Source organism: Natrix helvetica, assembly GCF_964273705.1.
Source record: "Natrix helvetica genome assembly, chromosome: 2".
In the NCBI taxonomy this organism is placed as follows: Eukaryota; Metazoa; Chordata; class Lepidosauria; order Squamata; family Natricidae; genus Natrix; species Natrix helvetica.
In genome coordinates, this window is record NC_138552.1 from 228368137 (window position 1) to 228385602 (window position 17466).

The following is a 17466-nucleotide window of genomic DNA, read 5'->3' on the forward strand; positions in this document are numbered from 1 at the left end:
TAGTTAAATTGTCTCAATCTTGAAGAAGTCAGAACTATGGCTAATTATATATTTTCTCCATGGTTCTATCATATTTCTGTTAACTATCTAAATGGAGCTAATAAAGGAAAATATTTGACGCTCAGGATTGATATGAGGGTCCTGGGTGTTCTCTGAGTCTGGTTGTTTCTTTGCAGATGCTTCATTACCTAAACTAGGTAACATCATCAGTGCTGAATTCCATTTCACTTGATTCAATTTTTTAAAAGGTCTAATTTTCTTATTGCATTAAATTATATCTGTTAATAATACAAAAACCAAAATTACAGCATTTAATATTCGTTCCCTTCTACTTTATTTCCAAATGTATCTTATGAAATAGTATATTGCTATGTACTCATAAAATAGCTTGGAAGACATAAACCTTTAACCAACGGCAATTACCGTATTTTTCGCCCTATAAGACGCTCCGGAATATAAGACACACCCAATTTTAAAGGAGGAAAATCTAGAAAAAAAAGATTCTGAACCAAATACTGTAGTAAAATATTTTATATCAACTGTATAAAGTTAACAGCAGTTTAAGAACAATTTTATGTCAACCATGTAACATATTAAGAACTATCTTTACTCTCATTAACAGTCAGTAAAGTCAGTAAACAGTGAAAGTAACAAAAATAAGGCTGTAATGTTTTTATTCGAACCCCAAGAATTCCTCTTCTTTGCTGCTTTACCTGCCGCTTCTCGGGCGGTTCCAGGCGGCAGTCTCTCAAAATGCTATTTGACTATAGAAATACTCAATCACATTCATGTTTATGGAAAAACAAGATACACACTTTTTATTTGACATGGCAAATATGGGACAATGCTCACTGCTGACATAGTTGTGAAGACAACTATGTGAGCAGTGAGGATTGTCCCATATGAGTGAAGTTATGGTTTGGGAACTTCTGCTATGCATTGAAACTTCGGAAACTTCTTACAGCATCAGGAAGGTGATTCTTAGGGAAATAGGTAAGAGTCACTGAATAATTTAAAAAGACTGAAACATTCATTAGGTCCTGAGAAACAAGGTACCGTAATATTTAGAAGAGACCCAAGGAAGCTGTTACTTGATTCACTGGAGCGTAAGAGGGAAGAAAGTTAAAACTTAAAGCAGGCTTGCAAGACTCTGATATTATAACATAGTTACAGACTTCCTATGGAGTCTGTTTCCTGATCTTTTCCACTGTGAAGAGCTGACAACATAGAAGCAACACAGAATGAATCCATCATAGAGCTGAACAGAGTTTAGAGTCCATATTAAGTCCCATCAAATTTGACTAAAGTGAACCTTAATTTGGTTGTCTGGGCTGTATCCAAAACTCATCATATGTCATCTTCCAGGTAGCCTCAGCAGCCAGGAGGGACATGGATCTAAAACCAAGGTAGCTGAATATAAAGTCATGAGAATACATCCTTAGACCTGATTATTTGGAACATTCTTGGTGGTTGCCTCACAGTCTCCAGATGCCTTTAACTACTACACCAAATTGATTGACAGCTAAGCAGGACCCAGTGCCTTCCATAGCTGCTCTGTTTATACAGTTTTGTTTGTGGCTGTTTCCTTCCTTCCTTCCTTCCTTCCTTCCTTCCTTCCTTCCTTCCTTCCTTCCTTCCTTCCTTCCTTCCCTCCTTCCTTTCTCTCTTTCTTTCCTCTGCTGAGGTGCGATCCGAAGGATTTCTTGCGGAACGGAATCATAGTGCTCGGTTCGCGCGTCTCTGCTTGGATTGGGATGAGAATGAAATATCCCTTTGCTCTTGGGCGTCGGGCACCTTTTTCCTACCCCGGACAAGGATTCTGCAAGCTTCCACTCTCCGGATCTGCTTATTGCTATTGCTGCTATTGCGCCCAGCTACTGTATCTCTTTGCTGCATGACAGATCCGGGCGGATTGGGGGTGGGTGGGTGGAGAACGCTAGATTGGGAAGTTAAAAACCTAGAATGGGACACAATCAAACTTGATTCAAAGGCTTTGGCTCCTGAGATCGGTGCGCTGCCATCCAAAATGCTATTACTACGATCTCTGCCGCCTGGAACCGCCCGAGAAGCGGCAGGTAAAGCGGGCGCTGCAGCGATCGTGGTACCAGCATTTTGGATGGCAGCGCACCGATCTCAGGAGCCAAAGCCTTGAGGCACCTTTCGTTTGCAGGAGGAGGGCAGCTTAAAGCAGCGCCCCAGCAATGTGAGGAGCCGCTGCCACCGCCACCACCGCCTAAGCCCTCCCGGGAGCACAGCCGAGCGGGAGCTCTGAAAGCGAAACCTCTCTCCTTTCCAGCCATCACGATCTCTGCAGCCCCCTCTTTGCCTGCCCCATTTTCAGATGACCCAGTGGCTACATTCGGCTTACAAGACACACTCAGATTTTTATCCTCTTTTTTGGAGTAAAAAAGTGCGTCTTATAGGGCGAAAAATACGGTACTGCACTCATTTCTGTGATATATAAAATCTGTATAGTTAGTGGAAATACCAAATTGCCATATCTTTCTTAATGTTTATTTCCAAAACTCTTACATGTGAGTTGTTCAATGATGTAAATTAAAATTTAAAAAATAGTTTACTCTAACTCAGCGATGGCAAACCTTTTTTGGCTCACATGCCAGAAGTGGGGGGAGCACAGGGGGGTCGTGTGCGGGCGTGCTGCACCCATAATGCAATGTGCTACACCCCCAGTGCGCATGCGCGCACTACAGCCACTCCCCCGCATTTTTACATGGTTTTTTCGCCCTCCCCAGGCTCCAGAGGCTTTATAGGAGCCTGGGGAGGGCGAAAAGAGCCTCCCCCACCCCCCCGGAGGCCCTCCGGAGGCTTCAGGGATCGTCCGGAGGCTTCCCTGATGCCTTCGGAGTGCTCAAAACGACCCTCTGAGCAAACCGTGACTTCCGGTTTTAAGCGTTCTGAAGGCTTCAGGGACCGTCCGGAGGCTTCCCTGACGCCTTCGGAGCGCTCAAAACGACCCTCCGAGCAAACCGGAAGTGACTTCCGGTTTGCTCGGACTCAGAGGGTTGTTTTAAGCATTCTGAAGGCTTCAGGTAAGCCTCCGGATGGTCCCTGAAGCCTCCAGGGGGGCGGGGGAGGCTCTTTTCGCCCTCTCCAGGCTCCTATAAAGCCTCTGGAGCCTGGGGAGGGCGAAAAATGGATTTTAAAAATGGTGAAAAATGGAGCTGACGGCAGCGCCTCGTGTGCCCTGACAAATGGCTCTGCGTGCCACCTGTGGCACGCGTGCCATAGGTTCGCCATCACTGCTCTAACCTAAAGTTAGATAAAGTAGAAGTGTGTGTATGTTTTTCAGTATTATATATACTATCCAATTATAAATGGTCCTTAGATAATTTAGAAGAACAACAACTCACTCAGGGCAAAATCAAAGGACTAGGGAAGTAGGAAATATCCTGGGATATGGAGAGCTCTCTTATTTGTTCATTTTTTGATCAAGTGTTTAGTGACTGCTATAGCAACTATGGCTACCATTTTGTGAATGAAGCCAAAGCCTGCTCTCAGAATTCCAGTTATGTTTTCTGGTTTAATCTGCAAAGCATTTAAATATTTAGTTGAAGAAGATAAGCACTGCTGGAAGGCTTAAAAGTTGGTAGAAAGTCATACAGCCATGATAGGATGATATAATGGTGCAACTTCAGTTAAATCCCTGGATCCATCTTGACCACTAGAGAGCAGCAGGCAGCAACAAACTAACCATTGATACATGGATTGTTGAGAGCATTCTATGGTCCAGCACATAATCCTTTCTGTTTACAGAGAGAAAGAGAGATAAAGAAGCAGAACATTTATGACATATAAAAGATGGTCTATTTTAAAAACTCTTATTTTTCTAAAAAAAAAAAGTGCTTAATTCCAAATACAGTATAAAGTTATTAAAGCTGGACTAAAGATACATCCATTGAGTTTAGATTCTAAAATCAGCTAGTTGCATCACAGAATAGATACCTATTTCCTCAATTCCAGATCACCATTGTTGTGATAAAAGATGGGAAGTCTTGATCTACTTTGAATCTGGAAGTGGTAGAGAACTTGGACATCCCGGAATGCCCGCTGGGATTCTACAAAATTTAAGATACAGATTATCTTTCCTAGTATTAACAATTGTTTGAGAAACAAGGCAATCTGGAGCTTGTAGGATTAGCTTCTTTGTGATTGATGGTTTTCACCATGAAATTCTTCTCCAGTACAGATGCATGTTAAGATTAATAGAATTTGTTTCCCAAATGAAATAATTCATAATAATCTTCTCTTATTCCTTAATAGATGTCTCTGTCTCTACTTGATACGTTAACTTGGCTGTTATCCTGCTGCCTAGATTAATACTTCCCTTCCTCTTACAAAGTCTATTAAAAGATAATTAGAAGGCCTAACCAGTCTAGATACATGATTATATATTTTCCCTTTTTAAAAAGTTGAAAAGTTTGAAATAATTTTTCAAGACTTTCCTGTTCCATCCATCAGAATCCTAGGCAGGCAATCAAATATAGTGCACATTATCCTCCAGACTTACTCTGACCATAAAGCATACAACAGAATAAGACTAGCAAAGGATATGTGAAAGGATGCAGTCTGTGGCTACTGTTGATTGCTATAATGTTTTAAATATTAGATGAAGGATATAATATTATAATTCAGTGAATGCAATAAATATTGGATAGACTTTTATTTGAATTTTTTTATCTCTGTGTGATACAGCAGCTATCATAGTTCTCGGTCAATAAAAACACCAAGCCATCTCTCTTCGGTCAGATTTTAAAGTCATATTTCATGGGAGAATTAAAGTGCTTTTGAGAAAATCCCTAGAATGTCAAAAAGTATGAACCAAATGCCTCTTGTGCATTGTGACTTTTCTTGCCTTTCCTATTTGGATCTTTTAAATCAAGACTTTGATGCCACGTAAAAAGAAGTTCACTAAAAATTTTGAGGTTGAGAGAATGGAACCTTGCTGGAACAGAAATGCTTTTCCATTTCTGTAGAATCCTGCTGGGTCCAAACCAGTGTAATTCTGAAACATTTATTTGAACATTTAGTTTGCTGCTTTTTTTGGTCAAAAATACATGGAATCCAATGTTCTAATTTTCTATTAGTAATTTATATAAGGGAACCTTGTGTAAAAACTGATGATATTTTTGGCATAGTAGGCAATTCATCCTCCTCATCCTCATACAAATTGATGGTTGTAATTTTGCCGTAAATTGAATTGATAGCATTGATATAGGTCTTTCAATTCTTTAACCAGTTATCAAAAATAATAATAGATTACAATAGGACTGTAGCACTATACTGAAAAATATTTTCTTTTTTTAAAAAATGAATAAATGAATACTTTTTCTTTCCTTTTTCTCAGTATCTGCTCTCACAACCAAAATTCTGGGCAATCCAAACCTCTGCTCTTCTTCTACGAACAAAACTTGAGAAGGGAAGTATTCGTCGAATGGAACGGGCAATGAAGCAGACCCAGGTGACATTTTTCTTGGTTTCTCTTCTTCTCCAAACTCTTAATCATAGTATCCAATTTATTTAGATTCGTCACCAACTTTGCCAATTAGCAGTAATGGAAGTTTCAGTTCAATATAGTTGTAGAGGTAAGGGATGTGGTGGCTCAGTGGCTAAGATGCTGAGCTTGACAATCAGAAAGTCAGCAGTTCGAATCCCTACCGCTGTGTAATGGATGAGCTCCTGTTACTTGCCCTACCTTCTGCCGGTGCTCGCTCTTCGGCTTTGAAATGGAGATGAGCACCGCCCCCTAGAATCGGGAATGACTAGCACAAATGTTTACCTTTACCTTTATAGTTGTAGAACATTGAATTGATGGGCACAGTTTTGTTGATTCTCTTTGTGGTTATACTTTGGAGTAGGGACAATTGCTAAGATGTTTTAATAGATCCTTACCTTCTGAACAAAGCAGGTTATTTTTTCATGAACCCACTTCAGAAATACTCCCTCTTCTGAAGCTGCAGAGGGCCTGATCTGCAGAGGAAATAGGATAAAAAAAAGTGAATATTGCAAAGTAAAAGAGAAGAAATGGGCTAGGTTTGGATCCCCATTGATGTGTTTCCAGTGCTTCAATGGAGTAAAATTAACCACTGAGAAATCCTTCATTGACAAACACCTGAGCCACCATCTGATTCCTGTTGCTGAATGAAAAACTCTTAATGGGTAATTTTGAGAGGGTGCCAGTAGCTTAACATTTGCAACCTATGCTAGCCAATTTTACTTTTGAATCAGTCGCAGCTGGCTCTTTCTTGTGGCTTCTTCAAAGGAGAAGTGATGTTGTGATTAAGCTGACTTATGTCATAAATTATCTTCAATGTATCGTTTAAATGAGTCATTTGAAATGTGTATTTGACTGAAGTTAATATTTGTATTTAGACTGGAATAAAAAAATCCTAGCTAAACATACTCAGTTTCTTTAACTGTTCTCCATAGGACTTGGTTTTTAGACTTCTCATCATCTTAGTAGCTTTCTCGTTCCAGTTACTCCAGACGGTGGTGTTCAGAACTGGGCACAGCATTCCAAGTGGAGCCTAACTAAGGCAGAGAGTATGAGATAATTATTCCCTGTGAACGCTCAGCTTTTGTTCATACATCCCAAAATAGCATTTGTCTTTTTAGTAGCTGCATCACAAGATTATCTCATGTTCACTTAGTGTTGTCCTGGAACAATATTTCTCACATTGACACTTTAGGATGTGTGGACATCAACTCCAAGAATCCTAAGTTGTCAAGGGTGAGAAATACTATACTCAAAAACCCAAATCCTCTTCACATAGATTAATGCATTCCCCATCCCACCAAACTCCTAACTCTCTAAATCTCTCCACTCTCTTGATTCTCTGTTTGTCTCCTGTACTTTCAGTTTCAGTATTTGGCTCTATACTCATTTTGGACTTTTACCACCATCTCCTATTTTTACCCTAGTTGAGTAAAGTTTTAGTGTCGTCTTTTCCTACAACAATCTGAAACTGACTATCTCCTCTATTCTATGGTCTCGTATTCAGCGTGTATGGGCATTTTTGTTTAAAATTGGCTCTTTTGCTTCTCAGAACTGATCCAGGGCTTCATAATCAGTTTAATCTTCACATTTTGCAACCAAACAAGACAGACATAGACTTCAACGGATAATTAGAACTGCAGAAAAAACAATTGCTACCAATCTGCCTTCCATTGACGACCTGTATACTGCACGAGTCAAAAAGAGGGCTGAGGAAATATCTACAGACTCCTCACATCCTGGACATTAATTGTTTCAACTTCTACCCTCAAAATGATGCTATAGGGCACTGCACCCCAGAACAAGTTGACACATGGACAGTTTTCCCCCCGAATGCCATCACTCTAAACAACTAATTCCCATAACACTGTCAAATTATTTACTAAAACTGTATTACTATTATTCTTCTCATCCTTCCTAGTACCTATCTCTTCCCACTTACGACTATAACCATGTTGCTTGTATCTTTACAATTTATATTGTTTTATTTGTTTCCTAGTATAATTTGATTGCTTATTAGTAACCCAGATTATCACTGTGTTGTATTTTATGATCCTTGATGAATGTATTTTTTCCTTTTATGTACACTAAGAGTTTATGCACCAAAGACAAATTTCTTGTGTGTCCAATCACACTTGGCCAATAAAGAATTCTACTCTATCCTATTCTATTTCATCTTCTTCCCAGCTCTGGCTGGTTTTTGACCATGGATTTTGTTTGCCTTTTAGTTCCTCTGTTTTTGTGAACTGCCAGTCATTCTTCCCTGCCTTGTTTTGGCCATCTTATGCTTTGCATTAATTCACCCACTAACATGATTGTCCATAAGACTATGCCATAATGGTCATAAGTTATCATCATACTAGCTTATCCCTTACTCTTTAATATGGATACACATCTTAATTAGAAATTGTGCTTTATACAGTAGCTTTCCTAAAGGTGTAAAAAATTAGTATGTAGTGCATAGAACAATAGGAATCAGGAAGAGAGCTGTTTTTTTATGTAATAAACTTGCATGCTGTTTTTACTAGAGAATTTCTCGTGAAATGTTACTCTTCCTAATTTGAATATGGACTTTATTTTAAGTAGTGTTTCTTATCTTTTCCATTTTATCCACATATTGTTAGCCAATAATTAAATCATATCCTTTAAAATATAGTTCCTGCATTCTCTTTATTATCATGTTCTTGTTCTTTTTAGTGGAGGAGAGGCAGATAATGCCAATATTTTGGTCTCCAGGAAATTTTTGAAAGCTCGATTTTGTCTTTTCCTTGACAGCCTTGATTAGAAGACCTCTGGGGTTAAGAACTTAGGCTAAATGATTCCTTCAGACATCAGGAATCTGTTGCTTTTAAAATGTGAACAGGGTTGACATCAGCAGACATGATACCAAATAAAGTATCATATGCAGCTTATTCTGTGATTAATACTGAGGGTTTCTTGAACTGGAAAGTTAATTAACGTTCTCTTTGCTCCTTCAAGATTGTCCATAAAAGTCTTGATAACTTTCTAGCCATGACTAATGTGACTATGGCTATTCATTTGTATATAGTTTGATTCAGTTCATATGCCTTAGGCAGTGCTTCTTCATCCTGTGCACATGGCAGAGGATTCCAGGGTACTTTTAAATTCCACCACTATAGTATTTTTAAACAAGGCATGCTTCTTAATCACACTGTTGACTTAGGAGCCTCCTGTGCCTGATCCTTCAATATGTCCTAGGCCATGTTAAGACCAACATGGAAGGAAGAAGATAAAGCTGATTGCAGTTCTTATATAGCTTTTACTAGGAGAAATCAGTTGAAGAAATACAAATGAAAGATAAATTCTGAATATGATTTTCGATAAAAAGTCTCGTAAAGTTTTCAAAAAGTTTGGAAGAGTTTGGAATAGGAAGACAATATTTCCTTAAGCCCTACAATATTCTAAATTTTTGGAACCTCTCCATGCAGTACAGATGTTTAGTGATCAGAGATTAAATTTATTGTAATTTTATTCAGAATAGAATTGATTTATTGTATTGATAGGCATAAGAAAAATTGTGTCTCTTCTTCCATGCCCTTTAAGCATACTATAATTGAAGGACTTCAGTCTCAGCCAGTCGTTCCAGCACTTTTTTTTGTCATTGCAACTTCATTATTTAATATTCTATATTGCTAATCTGTACACTAGGTAGTATCTGCATTGCATTCAAATTAGGGAACTTACACAGTATGGGATATGAAGCTCCATTTTCCAGGTACACATTCAGCCATACTTTGAATTCATTGGGATTTGTTAGGAACTTGCAGTCTAGCCAGGTAGCCTTATTCTCAGATTGCTAATATTTATGCTAAGGTTGTTGTTCCCAGATACCCTTGGAAGAATTTCATCTGTATTTGCAGAAGCCAGTCTGGTCCATTGCAATTACGTACGTATATCAAACTGGCTTTTCATCTCTTCTTGCTTACATGTATTGCAATTTATTATTTTTGGGTAAAGCCGAATATTGTTGCCAAATCCTAAAAAACAAGGTTTTTGTTTTGTTTTGTTTTATAATAGCTCACCTTCTGCTACAGAGTTAGTTTCAAAAAGATGTTTATAGTTATCAGGAGCAAACTTTTATAAAAGGAGCTGGATAATTAAGCTGTCTGAATCCAAGGAGATTTATTGAGTGCTTAAATTGCAGGGCAATATTTAAACTGGCTGTCAAGTAAAACTGTTAGAGAGCTGGTAATTGGATATACCATTTTAATGACAGTTTCTTGCTTCACAATCTAAAAGCAGAATTGTCGTCTTGATATGTGTCTTTGCATAATATAGTTGCACTTGAAGGGGAACCTGGGGAGTTTCACGGGTGTAGGTATGCTGATCTTGTTGTATTCGGGTCTTTTCCCGTGTAAGATTGACAGTATCTTGGAGACATTTCTACTCATCATCTTCAAGCTAGTGCCTTTGGCTTCGTGCTTGTGCGAGCAAAGTGTGATCGGAGCTGCCGTTTTTCTATAAATATAGGTGTGTGTGTGTGTGTGTGTGTGTGTGTGGAATGTTGGCTTTGTTGCTTTAAACGGATTGGTTGGCTGTGTTGTCACATCTTGATTGGTTGATGGAATTGATGTTTGGTGAGGGTGATTGGTGATGGTGTCCTGTGTTGTTCTGGGTCCTGTGTTGGTTTTTGTGGCTGGGACTTGTTTATTGACTAGTTTCCAGATGTTTGGTAGGTGGGAGGTATGGTTTTCACGAGAAGTCTAATAGACTTTTCTAAATTAATAGGTGTAGACTTCCCCATCTTCATAAAAAGAATGTCTTCCCCTCTTTATTGTAAAAGAGCTTGAGAAAAACCAGAAACTTCCTGTCTTAATATGCCTATATACAGTTTTCTAATAGGAAAATACAGTACTTGATTGAATTTTTCTATTGTTATCTAAAATATCTTCTTAATGCATGTTAATAATTAGCGCTCTGAGAAACTTATCCTTTGGGACTAGCCATTTCTAATCCAGGTTGCTACAAGCAATGATTAAGAATAATGGTCTGACCGTTCTGTCACAATTGTTCTTCGCAAATAGAGATGTAGTCTCCATCCCTGTGAATTACTGAACCCAGAGAGATAAACTCTGCTTTTAGCTTCTCCTCCTCCTTATTTTTATTGGATGGAAATTATCTATTGACATAATCTTTGGATGTTTTTAGGATTGAGTAGCACATTGGTTTTTACATTCTCTTCTTTCACCTTCAGCACTCACTTCCCACCAGGAGAATGGTATTATCAACATATCTGAAGTTGTTGATCATCCTTGCAGCAATTTTATTTCCTATTTCTTTTTCTAGTTCAGAATTGCTCATGATATATTCAGCATGTAAGTTAAATAAGTGACATTATACAATCTTGAGGATTTACAATACAATACAATACAATAGTAGAGTTGGAAGGGACCTTGGAGGTCTTCTATTCCAACCCCCTGCCTAGGCAGGAAACCCTATACCGTTCCAGACAAATGGCTATCCAACATCTTCTTAAAGACTTCCAGTGTTGGGGCATTCACAACTTCTGGAGGCAAGCTGTTCCACTGATTAATTGTTCTAACTGTCAGGAAGTTTCTCCTCAGTTCTAAGTTGCTTCTCTCCTTGATTAGTTTCCACCCACTGCTTCTTGTTCTGTCCTCAGGTGCCTTGGAGAATAGCTTGACTCCCTCTTCTTTGTGGCAACCCCTGAGATATTGGAACAATGCTATCATGTCTCCCCTAGTCCTTCTTTCTCTTAAGCTAGACATACCTAGTTCCTGCAACCGTTCTTCATATGTTTTAGTCTCCAGTCCCCTAATCATCTTTGTTGCTCTTCTCTGCACTCTTTCTAGAGTCTCCACATCTTTTTTACATCGTGGTGACCAGAACTGAATGCAGTATTCCAAGTGTGGCCTTACCAAGGCATTATAAAGTGGCATTAACACTTCACGTGATCTTGATTCTATCCCTCTGTTGATGCAGCCTAGGACTGTGTTGGCTTTTTTGGCAGCTGCTGCACACTGCTGGCTCATATTTAAATGGTTGTCCACTAGGATTCCAAGAACCCTCTCACAGTTACTACCATTGAGCATGGAACGACCTATACTGTACCTGTGCATTCCGTTTTTGTTGCCTAAATGTAGAACCTTACTCTTTTCACCATTGAATTTCATTTTATTAGATAGTGCCCAATGTTCAAGTTTGTCAAGATCCTTCTGTATCTTAAGCCTATCTTCTGGAGTGTTGGCTATTCCTGCCAGCTTGGTGTCATCTGCAAATTTGATGAGTTCCCCATTTATTCCCTCATCCAAATCATTGATGAAGATGTTGAAGAGTACTGGGCCTAAAACAGAGCCTTGGGGTACATCTTCTGTTCTCTGCTGCTTCCTGGTCATCAGGCATATTCTTCAATAGGTAAATGAATTGAACTGCTATAGCCATATTTAAGTGCTATGTGTTTGGCAAGGGTGGGTTGCTGCCAGCATTAGCCCGCCACACATTGCTTGCCTATGCACAGTTGGCTGTATATTGTTCTGCAAATGCGCAGAACACTATATAATAAGTAAAAAACATGCCGGCAACAGCATGTGCGACTGGGGAATGGTTCAAGGGTGTGGCCAGCCTGCTGTCCCTACCGGTTCGGCAACCCAGTCCTAATTTCCACTACCGGTTTGCCCGAACCGGTGTGAACCAGTATCCCCCCCCCCTTGGAATTGGGCACCAGATCTCGACAATCAGAAGCTTTAGCATAATCAATAGAGCAAAAGTAGATGGTTCTTTTGAATTATTTCGTATTTTCCATCATGCACTGAATGTTAGCACCGTTATCTTGGGTGTGCTTGCCTCTTCTAAATCCATCTTTTTTGTATGGCAGTTCTTTTTATTGAAATTTGAAGTACACAATGGAGAGAATTATCTTATTAGTATAAGAGATAAGTGCAACTATTTGACATTTTGGGCATTCTTTTGTACTGCTCATTTTTGGTATTGGAATAGTAATTGATTTTTTTCCAGTCCTTTGACTATTTCTCTGTTTTTACAGCTGCTTACATGCTGCATGTATTATTTTAATTGTATCATTTAGTAAGTGTTAAAAAGTCCTGTTAGCAATTCATCAATTCCTGCTGCTTTGTTTTTAGCAATATTTTCTAGGGACGAGTTAGCTTTATTGCCAAAATATGTGACCATTAATCAAAACCTTTATAAGTACAGTATCATCAGTTTGGGAATCATTTTTCTGCAGTTCTTGCATATACTTGCATCATCCCTTCTTTATATCTCTCTCCAATTAATCTTTGCATTCTTTATCTTTTAGTTTTACCCATAGTTGCACAAAAACGTCCAGCATCTAGTTGAGCAAATTTTCATCTGTTTTAATGTCCAGGTTTGGGGAACATTGTTAAAAATTAGTTCAGGGAATTTAAGAGAACATTAGGTTTGTTATTTCTCAAACACTAGCATTCTATCAGGCAGGGGGGGTCATTTAAATTTAAATTGATAATCAGGTTTCCTTGAGATTTAACAATTAAAACTTACTAAAAGATACATTTAAATTCCTCTTGCTAACTGATTTTCAACAATGTTCCCCAACCAATTTTATTAGAGATCAAACATCTCAAATTGTTTCTGCTTGTTTTTCTCTACTTTTTCCTCAAACAGGCATAGAAGATTGACTGACAAATCTTATTCAGTTGTGTGTATATGTGTGTGTGTGTGTGTGTGAGAGAGAGAGAGAGAGAGAGAGACAGACAGACAGATGGATAGACTCTGCCAATAAGGATCTCTCTGGGATCCACAGGAAAATCTTTTAAGAGGGTTTGCAAATAAGAAAAGGAACTTTTTTGCAGATAAAGTCTTCAATTGATAAAACTTTGTATGCAATCCAAGATGTCTGCATAAGGTGCATTAATTTGTCATATCCATGTGGAATTCTAAAGTACTTAGATTTATTTTCCTATGATGCTATATTTATTAATCCAGTTTTCTACTTAATGTCCACTAGATTTATTGGACTACATTTCCCATTGGTCGCGTTGGTTGATGATCTCTGGCGGGCCCGGGACAGGGGCTATTCCTCTGTCCTGGTCCTATTAGACCTCTCGGCGGCTTTCGATACCATTGACCATGGTATCCTACTGCGACGACTTGGGGGGTTGGGAGTGGGGGGCACCGTTTTACGGTGGTTCTCCTACCTGTCGGATCGGTCGTAGTTTGTGTTGACTGGAGGGCAGAGATCGACCCCCAGGCGCGTCACTTGTGGGGTGCCCCAGGGGTCGGTTCTCTCACCCCTCCTGTTCAACATATACATGAAACCGCTGGGCGAGATCATCCGTGGTTTTGGGGTACGGTATCATCAATATGCTGATGATACCCAACTTTTCATCTCTACCCCAAACCACCCAAACGATGCCCTCGACGTGATGTCCCGATGCCTGGAGGCTGTGCGGATCTGGATGGGGAGGAACAGGCTCAAGCTCAATCCCTCCAAGACTGAGTGGCTGTGATTTCCGTCATCCCGATTTGTACATCTTGTTCCATCTTTGACGATAGGGAGACAAATTTTAGCCCCCTCAGAGAAGGCTCGCAATCTGGGAGTCCTCCTGGATACGCGGCTTAGTTTAGAAGAACACCTGATGGCCGTGACCAGGGGGGCCTTTTACCAGGTTCGCCTGTTACATCAGTTGCGCCCCTTCCTGGATCAGGATGCTCTGTGCACAGTCACTCATGCCCTCGTCCTTTCTCGCCTGGACTACTGCAATGCTCTCTACATGGGGCTGCCCTTGAAGAGCACCCAGAGGCTTCAGCTGGTCCAGAATGTGGCCGCGCGGGTTGTCATGGGGGTACCTAGGTGCTCCCATGTTACACCCCTTTTAGGTGGCCTGCACTGGTTGCCGGTTGTTTTCCGGGTGCGATTCAAGGTATTAATTATGACCTTTAAAGCACTCCATGGCTTAGGCCCAGGGTACCTGCGAGACCACCTACTGCAACCAGTAGCCTCCCACCGTCCAGTACGATCCCACAGAATTGGCCTCCTCAGGGTGCCGTCGGCCAGGCAGTGTCGGCTGGTGACCCCCAGGGGGAGAGCCTTCTCTGTGGGAGCGTCTTCCCTCTGGAATGAGCTCCCCCCGGAGCTTCGCATAATCCCTGACCTCCGGTCCTTCCGACACGCCCTAAAAAGTTGGCTTTTCCAGCAAGCCGGTCTGGCCTGTTAATTTTAACTTATTTTAAATGTATTGGTTTTTTTTTAATTCGGTTTGTTTTTTTGGATATGGATTTAATCTTTTTTAACTTTTGGGATGTGTGTTTTTTAATGTTGTACGTCGCCCTGAGTCCTTTTGGAGAAGGGCGGCATATAAATCCAAATAAACCAAACCAAACCAAACCATAACTTTCAGCAAATGCATCCGGTAGTGTCAGGTTAGGAATGACTGTAGTAGTTGTTGTATTACACACTAAAAGAAACATAAAAGAATTATTTTCAGATAATAAACTTAAGATGAGAAATGCTTTCATTAAAACAATTTTGTCAGATGGTCTCACAGTACTGTTCTTCAGCAGGAATAAACACTAATATCCTTAGGATAAAAGACAGCATGTTAATATGCATCATTATTATTTATTACTTGATTGATTTATATACATTAACAAATAGAAATTATCCTTGATCTATACTTTCTAGACAGGATTTCCATCACCTTGAAGATGCCTTCAATAAATATTGAGTTACAGTTTCCATCATCCTAAAATGGGGCATTAGGAATTGCAGTTGAATATATCAAGAAAGGATTTGGAGATGAATAGCATTGGCTTAAAAATAAAGTGAAATATGAAAATTAAATTAGAAAGACATAGCGATAGCTAATGTCTTTTCAGAATTTTATATCATGGCTCCATAGCTACTTGGTGTTTCCCATGCTGTCTACATTGAGTTGACATTGAAATCCAAAAATCTGAGGGATGCAAGGAGCCTGCCACTATGAATTAAATTAAAATTAAACATACCATGTTTTCCTGAAAATAAAACCCAACCAGAAAATAAACTGTAGCCTGATTTAGCATACTGCTAATATAAGCCCCCTACCCCCAAAATAAACGCCAGTTAAGATCAACATCAGCCAGGGGGTGAGCAAGGCTAGCACTGCCGGCAGTGGGGATGTGGAAGTTGACTGTCCAGCAACAGCCACAGCCCATGCAGTGCAGGTGGGTTGATTACGTTCCAAGCACCAGGCAGAGGGGTAGGGGAGACACCCTGGATGTGCCACATGGGCCGCACAGTTATTAAATGAGTATTGATCCATTTTACAACCTTTCTTACCATAGTTGTTAAGTTAGTAACACAGTTGTTAAGAGAATCTGGCTTCCCCATTGACTTTGCTTATCAGAAGCAAAGGTCCTGGGACTCAGCAACAATCATGTGACTGTGGGGGTGCTGAAATGGTCCTAAGTGTCAAAAACAATCACATCACTTTTTCCCAGTGCCGTTGTAACTTTGAATAGTCACTATATGAACTGTTACAAGTCAAGGACTACATGTACATGTGCTATCTAGCTTTCTGTCTATTGGCCTGTAATTTCATAGATCTTTTGAGATTTTGACATTTGCAGTGACATCTTACATATCATATTTATTTGTTTGTTTAATTTATTAGATTTTTATTACATCTTTATTATTTGTAAATAACTCAAGATAGCAAACATGTATAAAACTTCTTCCTCCTCCTACTTTCTCCACAACAATTCTATGAGATGTGTTGGACTGAAAGAGATAGTGACTGGCCTAGAATCATCCAGCTGACTTTCATTCCTAAGGTAGATCTAGAACTCACAATCTCCTGGTTTCTAGGCTAGCACCTTAACACTACACCCAACCAGCCCTTCCATTTGTTCAGTCTATTGCTCTTATACTGGTTTGGAAACACTGTTTGATGTGTTTAGGCTTTCTACGTTAGTAACTTTAAGCAGATAATGCTGTTTTGTTCAGTTACTGTGTTAGCCAGAACCTATTGAAGTCTTATATTGCGTTATATATTTAAATATTTCTGGATTTTCAGGCACTTGCAGACCAATTTGAAGAGAAGACAACATCCGTTTGTGAACGTATGAAGATATTTTACAGTTGCCAGGTTCCTCCACACTGGGCCATTCAGGTATACAGTAACTGATTTGCAGATGTCATTTTTATGAAGCATGAAACTTGAGATGTTGCAAGGGAAAATTTCTCCTGTTGTATTTTTATATGAAGTACTATAGCAAATCTATTTACCTGGCTTATTATATAAAAAATAGTTGGCTTCTGTATTAATACAGTGCATTCCAGCTGGCAGTGTTTTAAAACTCTGCATTAACAACATTACCAAAAGTCACCACATCAATTATAATTGTAATTGGTCAAAATCTTGGTCAGTTGTCAAAAGATTGGCCAAGAGAATTCCTTGAAATTTGACCTTAATTTTTCCAACACATTTGTCTGTCTTTGACGCAGGAGAAACCATTTTTGCATTCTTTCTGTTTTAAAATCCTTCAGAAATCTTTCCAGTTTACAAAACTCAGTGTGGTTTTCACTTTGACTTTTTTTTCTTCAAGCCAAACCATTTTTTTTAGCTCTGTTGGTGATCTATTATTGACAATGGTTGAAGTGCTGTCTTGAGTAGCACAGTCCCTGCATATATTTCTCTTATACTTACCCTCAAAGTTGTTACATATAAATCATAGCTATGAATTGCTGCTGTGAAGGACCATGTCTTTTCATGCTGACCTTGGAAAGCAGCCTCTTCTCTTTCCCTTTGTGTAGCCTCCCAGAAGCCCAAAGTGGAAAAAACAAACAAAAAAAAAAAACCTCCAGGAAAGGGCTTGCCAAATCTTGTCAGCAGCATCCATTAGGACTTTTGGCTGTGCTCCAATTATCTTACTCATCTTGGTGTTTCTTTTGTCTCTAGAAATCCTGTCTTGTCAGTCTGCTTGTTTCCTACTTG

General features: G+C 39.4%; 1 protein-coding gene across 1 annotated transcript in view; it reads left to right on the forward strand.

The window, feature by feature from the left end:
- Nucleotides 1–17466, forward strand: part of TTC27 (tetratricopeptide repeat domain 27) — a gene marked incomplete at its 5' end in the record, with an annotated part of 133596 nt that overhangs the window by 71684 nt on the left and 44446 nt on the right. The window contains 2 exons of the mRNA XM_081940443.1: nucleotides 5366–5479; nucleotides 16546–16641. Coding sequence (XP_081796569.1) covers nucleotides 5366–5479; nucleotides 16546–16641 — 210 coding nt within the window. The remainder of the gene's footprint in view (nucleotides 1–5365; nucleotides 5480–16545; nucleotides 16642–17466) is intronic.